The 21,697-nt window shown below is 36.4% G+C and overlaps 1 protein-coding gene across 4 annotated transcripts in view; it reads left to right on the top strand.

The window, feature by feature from the left end:
* PPP3CC (protein phosphatase 3 catalytic subunit gamma) overlaps positions 1-21,697 on the top strand; it is a 108,680-nt gene that overhangs the window by 41,830 nt on the left and 45,153 nt on the right. For all 4 annotated transcript variants that reach the window (XM_036075146.2, XM_036075147.2, XM_036075144.2 and 1 more), the window contains exons 2-4: positions 3,929-4,126; positions 4,460-4,584; positions 17,092-17,203. In XM_036075146.2, coding sequence (XP_035931039.1) covers positions 3,929-4,126; positions 4,460-4,584; positions 17,092-17,203 — 435 coding nt within the window. The remainder of the gene's footprint in view (positions 1-3,928; positions 4,127-4,459; positions 4,585-17,091; positions 17,204-21,697) is intronic.

Here is a 21,697-nt window from a genome sequence, read left to right as displayed (position 1 = left end):
GTACCTCTGAAACAAATAATGCAATATATGTTAAGAAAGAAAAAAAGAAGAAGAAGAATGTAGCAGCAGGGGAAGAATGAAGGGGGGGAAATCGGAGGGGGAGAAGAACCATGAGAGACAATGGACTCTGAAAAACAAACTGAGGGTTCTAGAGGGGAGGGGGTTGGGAGGATGGGTTAGCCTGGTGATGGGTATTGAGGAGGGCACGTTCGGCAAGGAGCACTGGGTGTTATGCACAAACAATAAATCATGGAACACTAAAAAAAAAAAAAAAAAAAACAAAACAAAACAATAAAGTGGAAGATTCTTTTCTTCTGATTTGAATGAAACTGATTTTATTTGCCCTTAGCTAAAAACTTAGGACTCTTCTGGAACTTTCTGTAATGCATGTTGTCTCAAGCCAATCTTAATTCCTTTTAGTGTTCCTGGCTCAGCTGTGTCCCATTTCTCTTAGCTGGGCATAATCCCCTTGATCCATTTCAACCTTGCTTTTGTTTTCATTTAACTAAGTGACTTGTTTATTATTTGTTTTAAGTAAATTGCAACTGAAGAATTTGAGAGAAAAAAAATACCTTTCTAAATTTCTTTCTCAAGAGTTCTTTAGGTTGTTGTCACCTCTCCTTACATAACTTATATAGAAAAAATGGTTTTCCTGTTTTGTAAACTGTTATCTGATTACAACTCAGTATTGCAGGAAAATTATTATTTTTTTTGAAGATTTTATTTATTTATTTGACAGAGAGAGACACAGCGAGAGAGGGAACACAAGCAGAGGGGGTGGGAGAGGGAGAAGCAGGCTTCCCACGGAGCAGGGAGCCCGATGCGGGGCTCGATCCCAGGACCCCGGGATCATGACCCGAGCCGAAGGCAGACGCTTAATGACTGAGCCACCCAGGTGCCCCAGGAAATTTATTTTTATTAGTAGTAATAATATTGCTGCTAGAAGTCAAATAATATCTGTGGATCTCTTGTCTCTGGTACTACCTCTATTATAATACCTTTTTTGTCAATTCCAACATATTTGATTTTATATTATTTCATTTTGTTTTTAGTTTGTTGGCCAATTTCTTTTATTTACAAAGTGGGGATTAAAAACAAGCAGGCTTTCTATGGGGTTCATTTCAAAATGGGGAAGGTCAGATTGGCTAGCCAGAAATTGAGAGTAAGAGTTTGAAAACCAAAAAGAGGTAAATTAAGTATGAAAAGGGGAATGATTAAATGTGGAACCGTCCATTTCTTTATTCTTCTGGATCAGGATTTCAGAGGACTTGGGGTTCTCTGAACTCACATGCAAGTAGCTCTTGATTGAACCTCATGTAAATTTCTCTAAAGAAAATTTTTCTAAGACTTATACTCTTAGTTTTGGTAATTTTTCCACTTTTTAAAAAAAGATTTTATTTATTTGAGAGAGAGAGAAAGAGAGCACTGAGCTAGGAGGAGAGGGAGAAGCAGGCTCCCTGCTGAGCAGGGAGTCCAATGTGGGGCTCGATCCCAGGACGCTGGGATCATGACCTGAGCCCAAGGCAGACGGCCAACTGCCTGAGCCACCCAGGTGCCCCAATTTTTCCACTTTTTTAAAAAATAAGTATTTCAAACATATTACAACAGTAGAGAGAATAGTATTAAGAGCTTTCAAGTGAACATCACTCAGCTTCAACAGTTAGTAACTCACTACTGTTCTTTTTTTCTTCTGTACCGCTGCTTATTCCCTGTCCCCCCATTATATCGAAGCAAATCCCAAATAGCATATAATTTCATCTGAAAATATTTCAGTAAGACTCTCTAAACTATAAAGGACTTTTTTATTATTGTTAAAAGCCAACTATATTACCATTACGTTTTATGAAAATTGAAGTAAATTTGTTTAGGACTTACCTTTCACTCTGTTTTAGAGACTTACCAGATAAATAAATAAAAGATTCATCATAATATCTTATTTTTATTTTATTTTAGAAGTAGATTATTTGACTAAAATAATGTATTGATGTTCCATCTGAATAACAATTTATCCTTCAAATTGGAATACTTTTGAGAGTGAAAAGGGGCTCTATTAACAATTATGCTAGGAGAGCAGTGGAAATCTAGGACTGTCCTACATGAACTGGGATATATATGGTCCCCTATTTCAAGGTAATATTTGCTGGTTGGATAGCTACTATAATTTTTTTCAACAAGCTTTGAATAACCCAGATGAGTCAAGTTGTAGCTAAGAGCATGGTGAACTTACCATAGGATTTTTAAGTCTAAAATTTTTATAGTGCCTGTAGATTTCAGGTTGGTTCTCTCTCTCTTTTTTTTTTTGAGAGAGAGAGTAAGAGTGAGGGTGCAAGCATATGTGCACAAGCTGGGGGGTTAGGGAAGGGTACAGGGAGAGGGAAGGGGAGAGAGAGAATCCCAAGCAGGCTCCACACCCAGCTCAGAGCCCAACATGGGGCTAGATCTCAGAACCCTGAGATCATGACCTGAGCCGAAATCAAGAGTTGGACGCTTAACCAACTGAGCTACCCAGGTGCCCCCCGCTTTTAAAGTTTGTTTATTTATTTAAATAATCTCAACATGGGGCTTGAACTCACGACCCCAAGATCAAAAGTCGCTGGCTCCTCTGACTGAGACAGCCAGGAGCCCCTCACCATAAAGCTAGAAGTAGAACCACCAGGCATAAATCACAAATTAAAATGAACCCTTCTGGGGCACCTCAGTGGCTCAGTCGTTAAGTATCTGCCTTCGGCTCAGATCATGATCCCAGGGTCCTGGGATCGAGCCCCACATCGGACTCCCTGCTCAGTGGGAAGCCTGCTTCTCCCTCTCCCACTCCCCCTGCTTGTGTTCCTTCTCTCGCTTTGTCTCTCTCTGTCAAATAAATAAATAAAATCTTTAAAAAAATAAAATGTATAATTTATAGGCTTGTGGATGTTAGATCATAGATAATCTAAAGTAGACTACATTATAAAGTAAGTAAATGAGATGATGGCCAATTTTAAAAGGTCAAAAAGATTTTTTCTGTTAAAGTTGGTAGTTCACCATAATATTACATGAACTTTATATCAAGCATAAACTAGTTTTTAGCATTTCCAGATTAGAAAACACACTAGACCTTCCTTATCTGTTCTCTTCTAGTTTATGCTGTGTTACTGTAGCAAGTAATTCTCAGGAACAGCTCCATTCAGTTAGTAGTGTGCTTGTTATCAGTAATATTTTAAGCAACTACCTTTTTTTTTTTTTAAGATTTTATTTATTTATTTGACAGAGACAGCGAGAGCACAAGTAAGGGGAGCGGCAGGCAGAGGGAGTGGGAGAAGCAGACTCCCCGCTGAGCAGGGAGCCTGAGGTGGGGCTCGATTCCAGGACCCTGAGATCATGACCTGAGCCAAAGGCAGACGCTTAACCAACTGAGCCACCCAGGCGCCCCCGCAACTACCTTTTAATAATAAAGTATACAACTATGATTCCCCTGATCAGGAGCCAAAGTCAGACTTCTAAAATACAGTTCCATTATGTCAGTTCCATGGAAAAATAAGTGCCCTTTAGTGTTGTGATTTCTTTCTCTTCATTTTAACCACAGTTTCATTTTTAACACCTTTTCCATAGATAAAAGATACTCATATCATCATATCATCTAGTCCCTGGTCTTTTAGCTTATTTTCTGAATCAGCTTCAAGTCTTTCATGTTTATATGTAAAACATTATAATTCATACATACACACATTCACATACATCTTTTAAATAACTTTGACTTTAACTGTGGCCTTTTTAAAAATTAGAATCTATCATCTATAACACATACTGTCTTAGATTTCTTTCCCCACATAGTTCTGGTGCTGTGGATATGGAATCATAGTGATATATTAGGTTTAATTTGTTACATAGAAGAAATGGGTTCATGGTTCTCTATACGTTTAAGTATTTTAAATTACTTTTTCTCCCCTAGCTGTTCCCTTTCCTCCAACCCAACGGCTTACTTTGAAGGAAGTATTTGAGAATGGGAAACCTAAAATTGATGTTTTGAAAAACCATTTGGTGAAGGAAGGGCGACTGGAAGAGGAAGTAGCCTTAAAGATAATCAATGATGGGGCTGCCATCCTGAGACAAGAGAAGACTATGATAGAAGTAGATGCACCAATCACAGGTATGAGAAGTAATTGCACAGTGGTGCTTAGATTTGAGCTAATTTGAAAAATGATTACAAATAACCAACTAAGATATGTGATAATTTTTCCAGGAATTATGAGATAGTCTTGGATTATTCAGTATATTTGTTGTTCATCAAAGAAATACAATTTAAAATACCTAATATTTACAGTAGGACTATTCACTATTGATTGATTGATCACAATTATAGAACATTCCAGTCAAAAGCTAACGTGATTTAAGTTAAAAGTTAAACTGTGATCTTATTGGTGTACTGCCCTTTCTCTTTAAGACATATTTTTCATCTCACCATGTGTCCTTTTTTCCCTAGTGTGTGGTGACATTCATGGACAGTTCTTTGACCTGATGAAGTTGTTTGAAGTTGGAGGATCACCTAGTAACACACGCTACCTCTTTCTGGGTGACTATGTGGACAGAGGCTATTTCAGTATAGAGGTAAAAATTAAACTGGATACGTTGGAACGATCATATTGTCTTTTTTTAGAAATTTGCTTTCCATTCTTCAGTAGAAGAAATTAAAATGAGAACACTGGCAGAATTTGTAAACTTCATTACTTTCAGTATTAAAGTGTTAGAGAAATGTTTTCATTTGTATAAGAAAGATCTATTCCTTCTTGTAGCTTCTATATGTAGTAGACATATAGAAAGCTATATTAACCCAGCTTTGCAAATAAATTAAATGCTTACCAGCCTTTCCTCTGAAGATAATGTATAGGCTGTGTGTAAATGACATAAATTGCTATTCACCCTAAACAGGGTTTGAATTAGCAGATCTTCATTATAAAACCATAAGTTGCTGGGCTACAATTTGCTTTTAGATTAACTTCCAATGCTAAATAAGCAGGCATTTAGCTTATTGTAGGAATAATTTTTTATATTATTGCACATAGTAAGCAGTTAACAAATGTTCATTAAAGAAAAAAATGATTAAAGTTAATGAATTTAATGGAAACTCACAATTAAATATATTTTGAAAATTGAATGATTGATGAGAAAAAATGATTATAATTAAAACAAAGTAGGGGCACCTGGGTGGCTCTGTTGGTTAAGCATCCCAAATCTTGATTTCGGCTCAGGTCACGATCTCAGGGTTGTGAGGTCAAGCCCCATGTTGGGCTCCATACTGGGTATAGAGCCTGCTTGGGATTCTCTCTCTCCCTCTCCCTTTGCTCCTCCCACTGCTCTCTCTCTCTCAAATAAATAAATAAATAAATAAATAAATAAATAAAATCTTTAAAAAAAGAATTAAAGTATAAACTACTGTGTATAAAAGATAAAACTATTTTAGAACCTAATGCAAAGACTTGAGTACGGTGGAACCAGAGCACGTTCATATTTAATGTCCATTGATTCAGCTACACATGCTTGGCAAATAAAAGAGAAGTAACTTTTGACTAGTGCAGGTAATTAAATTTATAATGTGCCCAGAATAAGCATGAGATGAGAAATTGAGTCTGCATGATGTTCTTGTAGTCTTTAGTTCTGGTTCTCCCTCATAGTGTGATAGTCTCACTGTACTTAGTGTGTTTCTGGTGGTTAAAGGTTTATTGTTTGTGCAGCATCACTCCTAGATCCAAGTCAGCTATCTTACCTAGTGCTCATTCAAAGAAGCAGCAGTTGTTCTATAGCTGCAGAAAAATATACAAGAGAAATGGGTTGTCCTCTTTAGTTAGATGGGTTGTCTAAATTCATGGATCAGAAAAGTTCAGTGTTACCTGCCAGTGCCTCAAATTAATTTAGTGTCATCTATGAGGACAAAAATTAGTGGTAGAAGCTAAGAAAATAATCATGTTTCCCTGCTGCTCAGTAAATTTCCAAGGTCTCTAAGTAGGTACTGGGATGGGTGGAGATGATACCTGCAGACTGTATCATTGAAATGTTTCTCTATTCCAAGTAACCTAAGTGTCCATCAATAGATGAAAGGATAAAGAAAGTGTGGTCTGTATACATATATACTGGATATAATAGAATATTACTCTGACATAAAAGAGAATGAAATGTGGCTCTTTGCAATAACATGGATGGACCTAGAGGATATTATGCTAAGTGAAATAAGACAAAGATAAATACTATATGATTTCACTTATATGTGGAATCTACAAAACAAAACAAATGAACAAACAAAACAGAAGTGGACTTACAAACACAGAAAACAACCCGGTGGTTGCCAGAGGGAGCGGGATGTAGGGAGTTGGGTAAAATAGGCAGAGAGGATTAAGAGGTACAGAGTTCCAGTTGTAAGATAAATAAGTCACAGGGATGAAATGTACATCACAGAAAATATAGTCAATAGTACTGTAATAACTTTGTAGGGTGACAGGTAATAACTACATTTATCGTGGTGAGCATTGCATATTGTATAGAATTGTTGAATCACTATGTTGTACACCAGAAACTAATATAATATTGTATATCAACTATAGTTCAATAAATAAAATGAAATAAAAAGGGAAGCAAACATAGCCTAAAAAAGAAAAGCTTCCTAATTCCTGTTCACATCATGTTTCAGTAGCCAGTCAAATGTATGGATGTTTGAAAGACACATTGAATATTTACTTTTTTGTGTATTTTTTAGCATGAAGACGTTTTAGAGGATGAAGAAAATACAGAACTTACTGAATTTTTAATTTGTCATTATATTTAATGAAACAACTTCTTAAAAAGATAATATTGTACCAAATCATCTTCGGATTGTTAACTCACACATTTACAGATAGTTTCAATGCATCAGTATATTCAATAAAGCACACTGAAGGGGCGCCTGGGTGGCTCAGATGGTTAGGCATCTGCCTTCGGCTCAGGTCATGATTCCGGGGTCCTGGGATCGAGCCCCGCATCGGGCTCCTGGCTCAGCAGGGAGCCTGCTTCTCCCTCTCTCTCTGCCTCTCTCCCTGCTCATGCTCTCTCTCTCTGTATCTCTGTGTCTCAAATGAATAAATAAAATCTTTAAAAAAAAAAAAAAAAAAAAAAAAGCACACCGAAAAAATCCATGATTTTTGTACACATATACTATATTCAGAATATTTTCTGTTAATGTATTTTTTCCTTACTCATCAACAAATGTTTCCTGATTGCCAACTTTATGGTAGGCTCTGAGGATAAAATAATGAATAAGATTCATGCTTTCTGTTTTTGTTTGTTTTCTTTTTAAGATTCATGCTTTCAGGGCATCTGGGTGGCTCAGTCAGTTAAGCGTCCGACTCTTGATTTCCGCTCAGGTCATGGTCTCAGGGTCATGAGATCGAGCCCTGAGTGGCTCCATGCTCAGTGGGGAGTATGTTTGGGATTCTGTCTTTCCCTCTGCCCTTCCATCCCTTGCACCCCCCCCCATGCTCACATACTCTCTCTCTAAAATAAATAATGAATAAATCTTTAAAAAAAGATTTATGCTTTCTATAGGAGCTGACAGTCTATTAGAAAAGATGCACTTATGAACAGATCTTTCAGTATAGTACAAAAGTATTGACTTAATTTTCTGCAGTATTCTTCATATTAGGACCTAGCATAGTGCCTGACACATAGGAGACACTCAAAATCAGTATTTGTCGAATGAGTGGATGTTAATAAATCATAGTTTATATTTGGCTTTATCTTCTTATTTGATGTTTCACTAACTTAAAGGGTTTTTCTGGAATAGCTTAAGAGATAAATGGATCAAAACTTTAAAGTGACAATGCTGTTTTATACCAATTTTAAACTAAACATCAGGGTATATGTAGTGTTAGTTGGAAGTAACTTATAAACTACTAAGTTTATAAACTTCTGTAGGCAACAGCTTAGTCCAACATGATACAAGTATATACTTGAGCAATTTTTTTATCAGTGTCCTTGATAAGCATGAGTATGATGTTTTTGTCAAATGAATGAAAATAGGTAATAGAGCCCTTATTACATTTTGTTGTTGTTGTAAATAGTTCATATTTGTAGAAAAATTGGGAAATGTAGAATCTAAGAAAACAAAAACTTTTATAAGTCAGATATAATCAGTGTTAACATCTTGTATTTTCTTTTTTTTTTTTTTTTTAAGATTTTTAATTTTTTTAAAGTAATCTCTACACCCAACGTGGGGCTCGAACTCACAACCCTGAGACCAAGAGTTGCATGCTCCACTGACTAAGCCCGTCAGGCGCCCCAACATCTTGTATTTTCTTGCAGTCTTTTTTCTTCTTTTACATTTGCATATATCTTTTTTAAAGAAAATTGAAATCATTTTGTACCTTTCCTTTTTGTAGTCTTTTTCCCCCCACTCAGCATTGTATTGAAAGCACTTTTCTCTGTTACAAAAATTTCTCCAAAATTGTGGTTAATGGTAAAAATACCATAATTTACTTCACCGTTCTCCTATTGTTGGATAATTAGGTTTGTAGCAGGTACTGCTTGTTGTCCATCTTTTCTCTCCTTCCTTACTATCAAAATCCCTATTTTGTTCAGATAGGTGAGATTGGGGGTTCAGAGAGAACCTTTGATTTCAGGAAGGGAGGCCCTTAACCCAGCCTCAGGGAATGAATTCTCATTGGTCTGAGCTTTTTTGATGTGATTGTGCATGCACACACATGCACTTTGGAACATTTGTTTCCAGATGTAAAGACTCTTGCAAGGTGAAAGCTTTTGAGCCCCTATTTCACTATGTCATTTCAAATGTGGGTGTGTGTACTGTAGCAGCCATTTTGTGACCATGAGGAGGTGCTAAGGATGAAAAGCAAACCTGCTGTGAATTACAGATCAAAGAGGCAGAGAGGACATGGTTTCTTGGTGACAATACTGAGCTGGTACACTAAACCTGGATATCTTACCTCCAGACTTCTTGTTTCTTCATAAGATACTTAAAAGGTCTTTAGGGCTTAAGCAATAGTTAATTGGATATTTATCACTTGTATCACAAGTGGTCCTTTTCTAGTTATTTCCATTCTGCATATTGCTGCAGTTAATATCTTTTTGAATACATTTTTAATAGCATTTCTGATATTTCCTTAGGTCAGATTCTTATAAGTAAAAGAAGTGGATGAGAGACTGAATATTTTAAAGACTTTTGATACATTTGGCCTAGTTGTTTTTACAGAACCTTATTTCACTTTATTTTCTTTCTATACTTAATAACTTCTCTTTCCTTGAGCCTATATGAGAAAATCAAGACATGATGATTTTTTTCATGCCCAGAGCAAGCATTGATCTTTCCTGAAGCAATGTGGGCTTTGATTAGTACATCAGGGACTGATCCAGATGTCACTGATAAAACACAATAGTAAAGTTTCACTTATTCCTGAGCTTTTTGATGTTCCTTCTTCGTTTGTATATATTATAAACTACTTGCTCTGAGGTAGGGGAAGCTAAATTTAGTTTCTTTTAATTGATTTTACAGTAAGAGAAAGGGTTAAAGGGAACCTTTTCATCATAGGATATGTTATACTACATGTACAGGCGTCACCAAAGAGAAAATGTTATCAGATGTCTAGGGATTATAAATGTTATCCGATGATCAATTGTTGATGTGTTGACATGTTGACAACTAATGAATAATTGTTGACATACAGAAAGGATTGTTGAAGTGGAGTACAAATTCTGTTCACAGAATTAAAGAGGTGAGTTTTGAGTGTCTGAACAGATCTGATAATCATGAGCCTATAATTGAATTGTACAGGTAATTGTGCAATTGCATCCTGATATATAAGGAAATAAAACTTGAGATTAGAGGCCAAGAAGTATATCAACCAAATTACACTGAAGTATGGATATGAATTGTGCTTTTATATATCTCATTACTTCAAAAAGGTGAGTCTTTTCAGGAGTCAGAAACAAAGACCTAGATAAATCAAAAGATATATCATGTTCTTGGCTGGGAAATGTAATAGAGAAAAAAGAGAAAGTGCTTTCTAAGTTTATATATGAATTTAATGTCCTTTTTTTTGAGTATAGTTAACACACAATGTTATATTAGTTTCAGGTGTACAACATAGTGATTCAACAAGTTTATGTTATGCTATGCTCACCACAAGTGTAGCTACCATACGGGGCTATTACAATACCATTGACTGTTCCCTATGCTGTATCTCTTATTTCTGTGACTTATTCATTCCATAACTAGAAGCCTATACCTCCTACTCCCTTTCACCCATTTTGTCAGTCCCCCCACCCACCTCCCCTCTGGCAACCATCAGTTTGTTCTCTGTATTTATAGGTCTGATTCTGCTTTTTGTATGTTTGTTTATTTATTCCTGTGCTTTGTGTTAGATTCCACACATAAGTGAAATCATATGGTATTTGTTTTTCTCAGCCTGACTTATTTCATTTAGAATTTAATGTACTTTTTCTTTGGAATATTCTGTGCAAGTTGATACATCAAAAACAAAAGTCAACCAAAAAAAAGAAAAAAGTCTAAGTATATCTGTATGTGTCTGCATATTTAAGTTTCATGTTTGTTCTGCAGTGTCTGTCTCAAAATGTACATATATTTTGATCCAGCAGTTCCATTTTTGAGAAATACTGCAGATGTACACATAATTATGTACAAAGACATATGAATGAATAGTTTGTCACAATACTTGAGAGGTCCTACTGGTATTTAATGAGCTGGATCCAGGGAAATACACATCATCCAATAGGCAGGAAACTCCTAAACAACAAAGAATCATGCTTTTCAAATTGCCAGTAGTACTTCTGTTGAGAAACACTGTTAAATTCTGGGGATGGAGATGAACAAGCAAAGCCAAGTCCTATACTGTATTTTCTATTGAAAGGGACAGCATCATGTATTTGTTTATGCCTGTGAAAATCATATCAGGGTAAGGGGCTAAAAGAGCGTCAAGGTTAGCTAATTTAGATGGAGATTAGGGAAGGCCGATTTGAGGAGGAGGTAACCTGTGAATAGAAACTTGAATGACCTGAGAGAATGAGCCATGCCTCTGTGGTGGGAGGTGGGGGAGGGGTGAGTACATTCCAGCAGAGGACATATCAAGTATAAAAGCTCTGAGGTTGAAGCAAGCGTAATGCAGTCCACGAATAGTAACAAGCCCAGTTTGGCTAGACAGAATAATGAGTAAGGGGAAGTTGTAGGCGATGTATCAGAGAGATAGGCAGGGGTTAGATGATGTCAGGCCTTACAAACCATAGTAAGGAGTTTGGGTGTTATTCTGAATGTGGTAGGAAGCTATTGGAGATTGTTTTGAGCTAGGGAATGACATATTCACATTTATGTTTTAAAACAGTCACTCGGAGGGCACCTGGGTGGGTCATTTGGTTAAGCATCCGGCTCTTGATTTCATGATCTCAGGGTTATGAGATCGAGCTGAGCCCCATGTCAGGCTCCTGTGGGGTATGGAGCCTGCTTAAGATTCTCTCTCTCCTTCTCCCCCTCCCCCTCCCTCTCTAAAACAAACAAACAAAACAAAACAGTTACTCTGGCTATTTTTTGATAAACTGAATGGAAGCCTAAGAATGGGTACAGGGAGGCCAGTTAGGAATCTAATCCAGTAAGCATGGGCAAGAGATGTTGGTGACTTAGATTAGGCTTGTTGAGAAGCACCTGGATTTAGAATTTTAAAGTCTTTTTTGGGAGGTGGGAAAATCCCAGTTGAATTAATCAAGCTCTTCAGGTCATGACACATTTATTACTAGTCATTGCAAAGTCCGTCTCTGTTTTAATTTTTTTTCTTATCTGTGAACTCTATTTTTTTTCTCCCTCTTGCCATTATGTTTCTGTTATGTTTAGTACCTCAGAATACATATAATACATTACATTAATTTTTTAATATGTAAGGTTTTGGTGGATAAAGTATTTTAATTTTACATAAGTATTATGGTGCTATTCAGTGGTCCTCAAACTTTAGCATGCATCATAATTTCCTGGAGCAGTTGCTCAAAAACAGATTGCTGGGCCCCACCCCAGAATTTCTTTTTTTTTTTTTTTAAGATTTTATTTATTTATTTGAGAGAGAGAGAGTGCGTGCGCACGCATGGGGGCGGGGAGGGTCAGAGGAAGAAGCAGACTCCCTGCAGAGCAGGGAGCCCAATCCCGGGACTCCAGGATCATGACCTGAGCCGGAAGGCAGTCGCTTAACCAACTGAGCCACCCAGGCGCCCTACCCCAGAATTTCTGATTCACTAGATCTGAGATAGAGTCTGAAAATCTCTATTTCTGAAAAGTTGCCAAGTGATGCCCGTGTACCACATTTGAGATGAATGTGACCACACTGAGAACCACTGCTGTAGCTTTGTTTCTGTTGATTTGGATGTTTTCACTTATCATGATGTTTTTAAGATCCATCCAGGTTGCTGCCTCTCAGTCATTGCTTTCTGCCTGCTGTATAGTATTGCAGAGTATACATCTCTGAGATTTTAGTTATTTATTCTCAACGTTGGACACCTAGGTTGCCTGCAGTTTCTTTCTATAGTGAACGTTGCTATGATGAATATTCTTATATAAATCCACTGATGTTCCCATGTTTTAGTTTCTCTGTGGTTTATGAACAAGAGTGGAATTGCCAAGGAAAAGGGTATATTACCTTCATTCTTGAACTGACAATCACAGGTTCCTCTTCAGAATAGCTGTACCAATCTATATGCCTACCTGTAGCACCTAAGAGTTCATATTTCCTTACAGTCCTCTCTCCAGAACTTGGTTTTATCTCATTTTCTAATATTTACCAAATGATGGGTCTAAAATAGTATGTTATTGTTTCAATTGGTATTTCTCCAATTACTAATGAAATCGAGCGTCTCCTCATATGTTAGCCATTCCACTCTTACAGTCACTGTTAGGAGTTTCTGTATGACCTTTAAGATATAGATTAGGCATTTACAAGCATATTTCCATATCTGTTTTTAAAAAGTAAATGTACTTGTCAGTGTGTATTGCCCTTTAAGTGCTGCTTTATCTAGGTCCCACAGATTTTGATATGTATGGTTTTTATTATCATTTAGTATTTTCTATTTTAAGAATTGTCTTTAACCCTAGGACAATGAAGTAGTATGTTTTTTGTTTCCAGTCATGTGGGATTTTTTTTTTAGTGTTAGTATTTTGTTACTGATTCTATTTAATGTAATTTAATTAGAGAACATAACCTGAATGATATTCATTCTTTGGAATTTTTTGAGACTCCCTTTCTGATGAGGTACCTGGTAGATTTTTGTGACTTTTTTTTTTAAGTAATCTCTATACCCAACATGGGGCTTGAACTCACAACCCCAAGATCAAGAGTTGCATGTTCTACCAGCTGAGCCAGCCATATGCCCCTCTGTGTCTATCTTGTATATACTTGAAAATAATGCATTCTCTGTTGAACTGTTCCCTGTAACTTTCATTATTTTTGTCTGCTTGAACTAGGAGTTACTTTTGAGTGTGTCAAAATTGCCAACTACAGTTATTGATTATCTGATTCTTACCATAGTCCTGTCAATTGTTGCTTGTGTTTTGAGACTGTGTGTGAGATATGTATATTTTATGATTAGTATATATGATTGATCATTATTTGCAGGTTCTGTATTTGCATATATACTTTCCTGCTAAAATTGATTTGTAGTCCCAAAATCAATACACATAGTGATTTTTTTTTTTAAAGATTTTATTTATTTGACAGAGAGAGACACAGCGAGAGAGGGAACACAAGCAGGGTGAGTGGGAGAGGGAGAAGCAGGCTTCCCACAGAGCAGGGAGCCCAATGTGGGGCTCGATCCCAGGACCCTGGGATCATGACCTGAGCTGAAGGCAGACGCTCAATGACCGAGCCACCCAGGCGCCCCAATACACATAGTGATTTTGAGGTCCTAGGCCCTCTCAGCAGGAGCTAGGAAATATATATAAGCATACTAACCTGCACATGTACCCACATTTTTATTTGTTTCTGTATCTATCTGTATATACCCTAAAAAGAGTAAGTTTTGATTCCAGTCCAACATCACAAGATTCAGTCTAGTCTTCCTCCTTTCCTACTCCCATTATCTACAATACATTCACTTGTCTGTTCAATCCTATTATACCCATAAAATACATATATAACAGCCAATTCATACTGTGAAAACATATTTACTAACTAGAGATACAGTGTTTGTGTACATTTCTCTATGTCTTTAGCCTTGTAGTGTGCAGTCAAAATGCTATTTTCCAAAGTTACTTGGGTTAGTTCTTTTTTCCCCATACCCTTCTTTGTTGCTTTGTTATCTATTTATAATACAGTTAGGTTTATTACTGTTTGTATTCTATTTGGGGTTTCTTTCACATGCTGGTTGATTTAATTATTTATTTTGAGGGGCACGTGTAAAACATTACTGTTGTTCTAGAAGTCAAAGCTATCCAAAAGGTTATCCTTTGAGAAGTATTGCTCCCTCCTCAACCCCCCTTAACTGTTCCCGGTGCCCCCTTCTTTCCACCCCTTTCCTTTGTGCCCATTGTAGGTAACTTTAGTTTCTCATTTATCCTTCCTCTATTTCTTCTGCACAAATGAGTAAATACATGTGTATTTCTTACTTCCCTTCTTTATTACAGAAACAGTAGCATACTCTTTTGCACTTTGCTTTTTTCACTTCACAGTATATTCTGAAAATTGTTCCAATCAGTTTATAGAGATCTTTCTTTTTTTTTTTCATAGCTTTATGGTACTTTATTGTGTGAGTGTGTCATAATTTGCTCAGCCTTCTGTCCTATGTATGGTCGTTAAGGTTGTTTCCAAAATTTTGCTGTTACAAGCAATACTGCAACTTTGTGCATATGATTTTCTTATTGTTGGAGGTGTATCTTCAGGGTAGATCAAAAGTTAAATGAATATGTAGTTTTATCAGTTTTTGCCAAATTTTTTTTACTGTACAAATTATTTGTATATAGTCAAATTTATCCATCTTTTTTTTAAAAAGATTTTATTTATTTGAGAGAGAGAGAGAGACTGAGCGGTGGGGAGGGGCAGAGGGAGAGAGAGAGAGAAGCAGGCTGCCCGCTGAGCAGGGAGCCTGATGTGGGGCTTGATCCCAGGACCTGGAGATCATGACCTGAGTCGAAGGCAGACTTGCTTAACCGACTGAGCCACCCCGGCACTCCTCACTATTCTTTCTTACAGAACTTACATGGTTTCATTTTGATACAGTTAGCTCCCTTGTTCATTTGTCATTTATTATGTGTTATGTAGGTTATGGATCTGATTTTTTTTTGAAATGGCACCAGTTGTCCCAGAGACATTTATTAAGAAGTCCATCATTGGGGTGCCTGGGTGACTCAGTCGGTTAAGTGGCTGCCTTTGGCTCAGGTCATGATCTCAGGATCCTGGGATCGAGCCCCACATCGGGCTCCCTGCTCAGTGGGGAGCCTGCTTCTCTCTCTCCTTCTGCCTGCTGCTCTGTCTACTTGTGCTCTCTCTCTCTGTGTCAAATAAATAAATAAAATCTTAAAAAAAAAAAAAAAAGTCCATCATTAGGAGCACCTAGTGGCTCAGTCAGTTAAGCATCTGAGCTCAGCTCTGGTCATGCTCTCAGGGTCATGGGATTGTGGGACAGTGTGGAGCCCCACATTGGGCTCCCTGCTCGGTAGGGAGTTGGCTTGTCCCTCTGCCCCTTCCCCTGCTTGTGTGCACGTGTGCACTCTCTCTCTCAAATAAATAAATAAAATCTTAAAAAAAAAAAGAGGAAGTCCATCATTACTCCTAGTGATTTAGGATGCTACCCTTCTTATATACCAAAATGCTTTATGTACTTGAATTAATTTCTGGACTAGTTTATTCCACTGGTATATTTATCTATATATGTGCCAGTACTACTGTTTTAATTATAGAAGCTTTATAGTATCTTTTAATGTCTAGTAGGACTAGTTCCCCCTCCCCATATAGTTCTCTTTTTTCAGTGTTTTTTTCTTGGCTGTTTCCTGGCTGTTCTTGCATGTTTATTTTTCCATAGAAATTTTAGTATCAACTTGTCTAACTCCATAAAATAGCTTGTTGGTATTTTTATTGGAATTGCAATGATTTTATAAATTAGGAAGAACTAATGCTGAATCATCCTATCCAAGAACAAGGAGTGTTTTTCCATTTGTTCTTGCCTACTTTTGTGTCTTTCAGGAGGGTTTTAAATTTTTCTTGGTATTAATTTTGCACATTTCTTACTAAATTTATTCCTATATGCTTAATCTTCTTTGATGCTACTGTAAATGGAGTTTTCTCTACCATGTGTCCTATTTATTGTTTGTGCATATGAAGGCTATTGATTTTGAATATTAATTTTATATCCTGCCATATTACTGAGTTCCTTTATTATTTGAGTTAGTTTTATCATTGATTTTTTTCCTAGGGTTCTTCAGATATACTATTATTATATCATTTTCTTTTTTTTTTTTTTAAAGATTTTATTTAATTGACAGAGAGACGGAGCGAGAGAGGGAACACAAGCAGGGGGAGTGGGAGAGGGAGAAGCAGGCTTCCAGTGGAGCAGGGAGCCCGATGTGGGGCTCGATCCCAGGAACCTGGGATCATGACCTGAGCCGAAGGCAGACACTTAACGACTGAGCCACCCACGGACCCCCTTTACCCATTCTTAAACCTCTAATTAATTTCTCTTGTCTAATTCAATTAGCTAATACCTCTAGTACAGTGTTGAATAGTAGCAGAGATAGTGGATATCCTTGCCTTGTTCCTTATTTTAGTGGAAATGTCTCTGGTGTTTCTTTATTAAATAAAACAGATTTTAGAACTAAGGGGTATGTGTGTATATATGTGGGTGGCTTTGTCACAGAGTGCTAGATATTTGGATAGAACATGGGAATAAAAATTAAGGAGAGGTATGTATGAAGCCTCCTTACTGTCAGATTCTAGGGCAACAGCATGTCACATTCAAAAAGCTAGAAGGTTTCATATTTCAATTGGGAATAGCAATGAGATATGGCATTATAGCAAGTCATTTGAATTCCTATAAATTGTCTTTATGTGTTATCATGGTCACATATAAAAATTTATCCTTATATATGTCTTACAGTGTGTGCTGTTTTTATGGAGTTTAAAGATTAATCATCCCAAAACAGTGTTTCTGCTTCGAGGAAATCATGAATGCAGACATCTTACAGAATATTTCACCTTCAAACAGGAATGTAAGTATAATCACTTTTCCAGAACTCTTTTTTTTTTTAAAAGTAAACTCTACCCCTAATGTGGGGCTTGAACTTACAGCTCTGAGATCAAGAGTCATATGCTCTACTGACTGAGCCAGCCAGGCACTTCCATTACTTTTTTAGTTACCCTGTTGTCAGTCCCACAATGAATCAAACATAAACAGAAAAGAAACTAATGGAACTCAAATGCTTCCTGTTGTTTATTTTCTGGTAAGAACCAAGATTCTACCTTTTAAGACATTTATTTTGAAAATAACTATTGTGGTTTCCCCCTTTGTATATTAAAGTAATAGATTTGGGGTATTTGGAAAACATAGAAAAGTTCAAAGAAGATAAAAGTTGTCAAAAAAAAAAAAAAGTTGTCCATAGTCACATCACTTAAAAATAACTATTATCTCACTATTTGAGAGAGAGTCTTCTTTTCTGTATATATAAAAGTCTATCAGGAAAAAAGAAAAGAAAAAAAGAAGGGGAAAAAAAAAGCCTATCATGAAATAATTCAAATGCATATATATCTGTACATATTTTCAAAATAAAATTGGGCTATTATATGGACTGCTTAATAAATTGCTCTTTTCACTTTATGTAATAACATTTTTCTGTACCATTAAATATTTTTGAACATGATTTTAAAATGTTATTTTAATATTTTTAAAGTATCCCATCTTATGAATGCACTATCATGTAGCCAATTTAGTAATAACTGTATGACATTTCTGTTGTTTCCAACTATAAATAATACTGTAATAGTAAAAAAGCTTATTATTAAAGGTAAAATTTTTGAAAGTCAAAATGTTGCTAGCTGTTTGAAAAACAAACAAACAAACAAGAAACCTCACAGAGGGATGCCTGGGTGGCTCAGTCGGTTAGGCGTCTGCCTTCAGCTCAGGTCATGATCCCAGGGTCCTGGGATCGAGTTCCGCATCGGGCTCCTTGCTCGGCAGGGAGTCTGCTTCTCCCTCTGCTGCTCCTCCTGCTTGTGCTCTCTCTCACTATGTCAAATAACTAAATAAAATCTTTAAAAAAAAAAACCCTCACAGATTTCTTTGACTAGAATCTAGGTACTTACAATTGGCTCTTACTTAACATTCAATGTGATGGTAATGTATTGGGCTTGTTTGAGAGAACTTACCCCAGGGCATTTGCACTTAGTGTTTCCCACATAGCTATCTGTTCATAAGATCTACATCCTTACTTCATTCATGTCCTCTGAGAGACTTTCTTCCTTGGTTGCTTTTTCTAAATTAAATATCTCATCATTTTACTCTCATACCCTGCTTTAAAAAAAAAAAAATCTAACAACACCTTAAATTTTTATATGTTTTTATATAAAATTTATATTTTAAAAATACATTTGTTTATTTTTCTCTCTTACCATAATTTAAGTTCCATGACAGCAGGGACATGTTTTATCCACTGTTGTTTTTCTAGAACAGTATCTAATAACTCATAGGAGATGCTTAAAAATATTGGTTGAATTAATTTGTTGAATGAATGATCATCTAGGATTTGTAATTTGGCACAAATTCTCAGAAGACAATTACTAAGTCAGAGGGCATGAACATTTTAAAGGCTTTTGATACATACTCTAACTAGCCCTCTAAAAAGATTATGTATCAATTCATACTTTAAGGAATTTTTGTCTTTTTATATAAAGTGGAAGGAAAATATTGAAATAAACCCCACAAAATTTTAACCTTTTTGATTTCTAAAATGTTACCGTATTCTTTATAAAATAAGGAAGCTCAACTAAATTCTTCGGTATTGTTGGGGCATCTGGGTGGCTCAGTCGGTTAAGCGTCTGCCTTCGGCTCAGGTCATGATCCCAGGGTCTTGGGATTGAGTCCTGAATCAGGCTGTCTGCTCAGTGGGGAGACTCCTTCTCCCTCTCCCTCTGCTCCTCCCCTTCCTTATGCTTTCTCTCACTCTCCCACTTTCTATAAAATAAATAAATAAAATCTTTAAAAAATAAGTAAGTAAATAAATTCTTGGGTATTGTCTGGCTCTAAAACCTACCTCTTTCTCCAAATAATACTGAATATATACAAATGCTTTAATGTCATGTAATTGGTGGTTTGATCATGGATTTTACTTTGTGTCCTATTCAGATTTCTCTTCAGATTATTATCTTGGAGGAATATATCATAAAATATTTAAAGTTTTATTCCCAAAAGAATATTCAAAGTTGAAAAAAACAACTTTTAAATTTGTTTTCTGAGGCTCAAGAGTTATCCAGTCCTTCTCCTCAAAATCCCTTTACTTATAGGTAGATTACAACTTGATAGTGTTCCATACGCTGATAGTAACTCTTGTTATTGTAGCTTCCTACACTGTAATTGGCAGTTGTAATAACAGCCTTTCTCCTATTAGATCCTGAAAGGAAAGGTAGTTTTTATTACAAAAAATTTTAGAGTATGAACACTTAAAAAAATTCCACTGGCAGAACAGTCAGCTACAAGTGGGCAAGATACAGATCATTTCAGCCCTTAGGACTTGAATGAACCGTTCAAATCAGTAGGTAATATGCAGGAAATTAAAAAAAAAATTAGATCTGTTGGTGAGTGTTTAAATTGGTATAAGGTATTTGAAGAGCAATTTTGGAATGTCTGTAAAAATTTTTGACCCAGCCATTTGGCTTCTTCTAGGAATTTTCATGCAGGTTATATCCGGTTTTTAATGCTATATAACAAATCACCACAAATTTAGCTGTTTGAAACAATACATTTATTATCTCACAGTTACTATAGGTCAGAAGTCCAGGCAGTGTGGCTGAATTCTCTGCTCAGGGTCTCCCTGAGCTGAAATCCAGGTGTCACCAAGGCTGCAGCTCTCACCTGGAGCTTGGGGTCTTTTCTAAGCTTACCAGTTATTGGCAGCCCTTGTGACCTTAGGGTTAATGTTCATTGTTTTCCTGCTAGCTGTTGGCTAGGGACTGCCCTCAGCTTCCAGAGATTGCTTGCAGTTCTTTGCTCCCACAGGCAGTTCACAGTATCGATGTTTGCTTTCTTCCAGGCAGCCCAAATGCACCTCTCTGCCTTCCTCTTCCCTGATCAGCCAGCTGGGGAAAACCCTTTGCCTTTCAAAGGCTCACCTGATTAGGTTTGGGCCCACCTAGAAGAATCTCCCTTTTGCCCTAACAATATATAATCATGGGAGGCTCAACATATTCACAAATTCCACCCACTGAAAGTGGGCATAGATTATACAATGCTGTAGGTCATTGCTGGTCATTTTAGAATTCTGCTTACCATTCTGTATACTTGCAAAAAGACAATAGGATATAGATGTATAAGGATGTATGATAACAATTATAGTGTTAATTGTAATAGCAAAAAAAGAAAACAAAGAAAAAAGATAATTTAAATATCAAAAAGGGACTGCTTAAATAATACATTTAAAAAATGTATTAATACATTTTCAAAAATGGAATACGAGGCAGCTGTTGAAAGATCAAGGTGGGCCTAGATGTACTAATATGGAGAGATGTTCAAATACTTGGTTAGGTGACAGAAGCCATTTGCAGAACCTGTATAATATGATCTCCTTTGTAAATTAAAAATATATAATGTGCAGAAAATTGAAAACAGTAATTACCTGTGGGGAGTTGGGTCAGCAGGACTTGTACTTCTAATTTTATATCTTCCTGTGGTACTGCTGCAGTTATCTTTTATCACCACCATGTACTCCTATTATAATAAATTTTTAAACTGGGAACTTCAAAATCACCTGAATGGACCCCAAGCATTTAAGAGGCTTTTTAAAGCACCCCAGAATAATTGTGCTGCATGATGCTGGTTTAGAACACCTGCTCCAGAGGCTTGGAAAGTATCTACTATTTGTCATCTGAGAACCACTTCATGAAATAGTTTAAAAATTGGAAATATTTTGCATTGTTTTTATAAGGCAAATATGGGGATATTACTCATTACACTTCCTTTTCTTTAACTAGGAAAATTAAATAATGCATATCAAGCAGTTGACAAAGGCCCTGGAACGATCAGTATTTAGCAGTAAATAAGTCATAAGAAAGCTGCCTATGGATGCCTCTGTTGTGCATTAAGGGTCAGGTTTTTTTAGGTAACATTTTTATTCAATTCTTCCTCTGTTTTCTCAGAGTTTCTTTTTTGACTAGTAAAAATTGGTTCAGACTATTTTTAGAAGATGGAACAATAGGTTCTGGGAAACATTTTAAGTGTTTCATTTGCACAGAATTGCTTATCTTAGGTTTTTATTTGCTTTTCACATGCTTTAATTTGTCAAACCAGGTTTCTTTCTTTTTTTCTTCAGAGATACTCCTGTTTCATTCTTTTTTTTTTTTTTTTTAAAGATTTTATTTATTTATTTGAGAGAGAGAATGAGAGAGAGAGAGCATGAGAGGGGGGAGGGTCAGAGGGAGAAGCAGACTCCCTGCCGAGCAGGGAGCCCGATGCGGGACTCGATCCTGGGACTCCAGGATCATGACCTGAGCTGAAG

Source organism: Halichoerus grypus, chromosome 3, assembly GCF_964656455.1.
Source record: "Halichoerus grypus chromosome 3, mHalGry1.hap1.1, whole genome shotgun sequence".
NCBI classification, from domain to species: Eukaryota; Metazoa; Chordata; class Mammalia; order Carnivora; family Phocidae; genus Halichoerus; species Halichoerus grypus.
The sequence above is the reverse complement of the archived record's forward strand: the minus strand, read 5'-3'. Positions and strand labels throughout refer to the sequence as shown.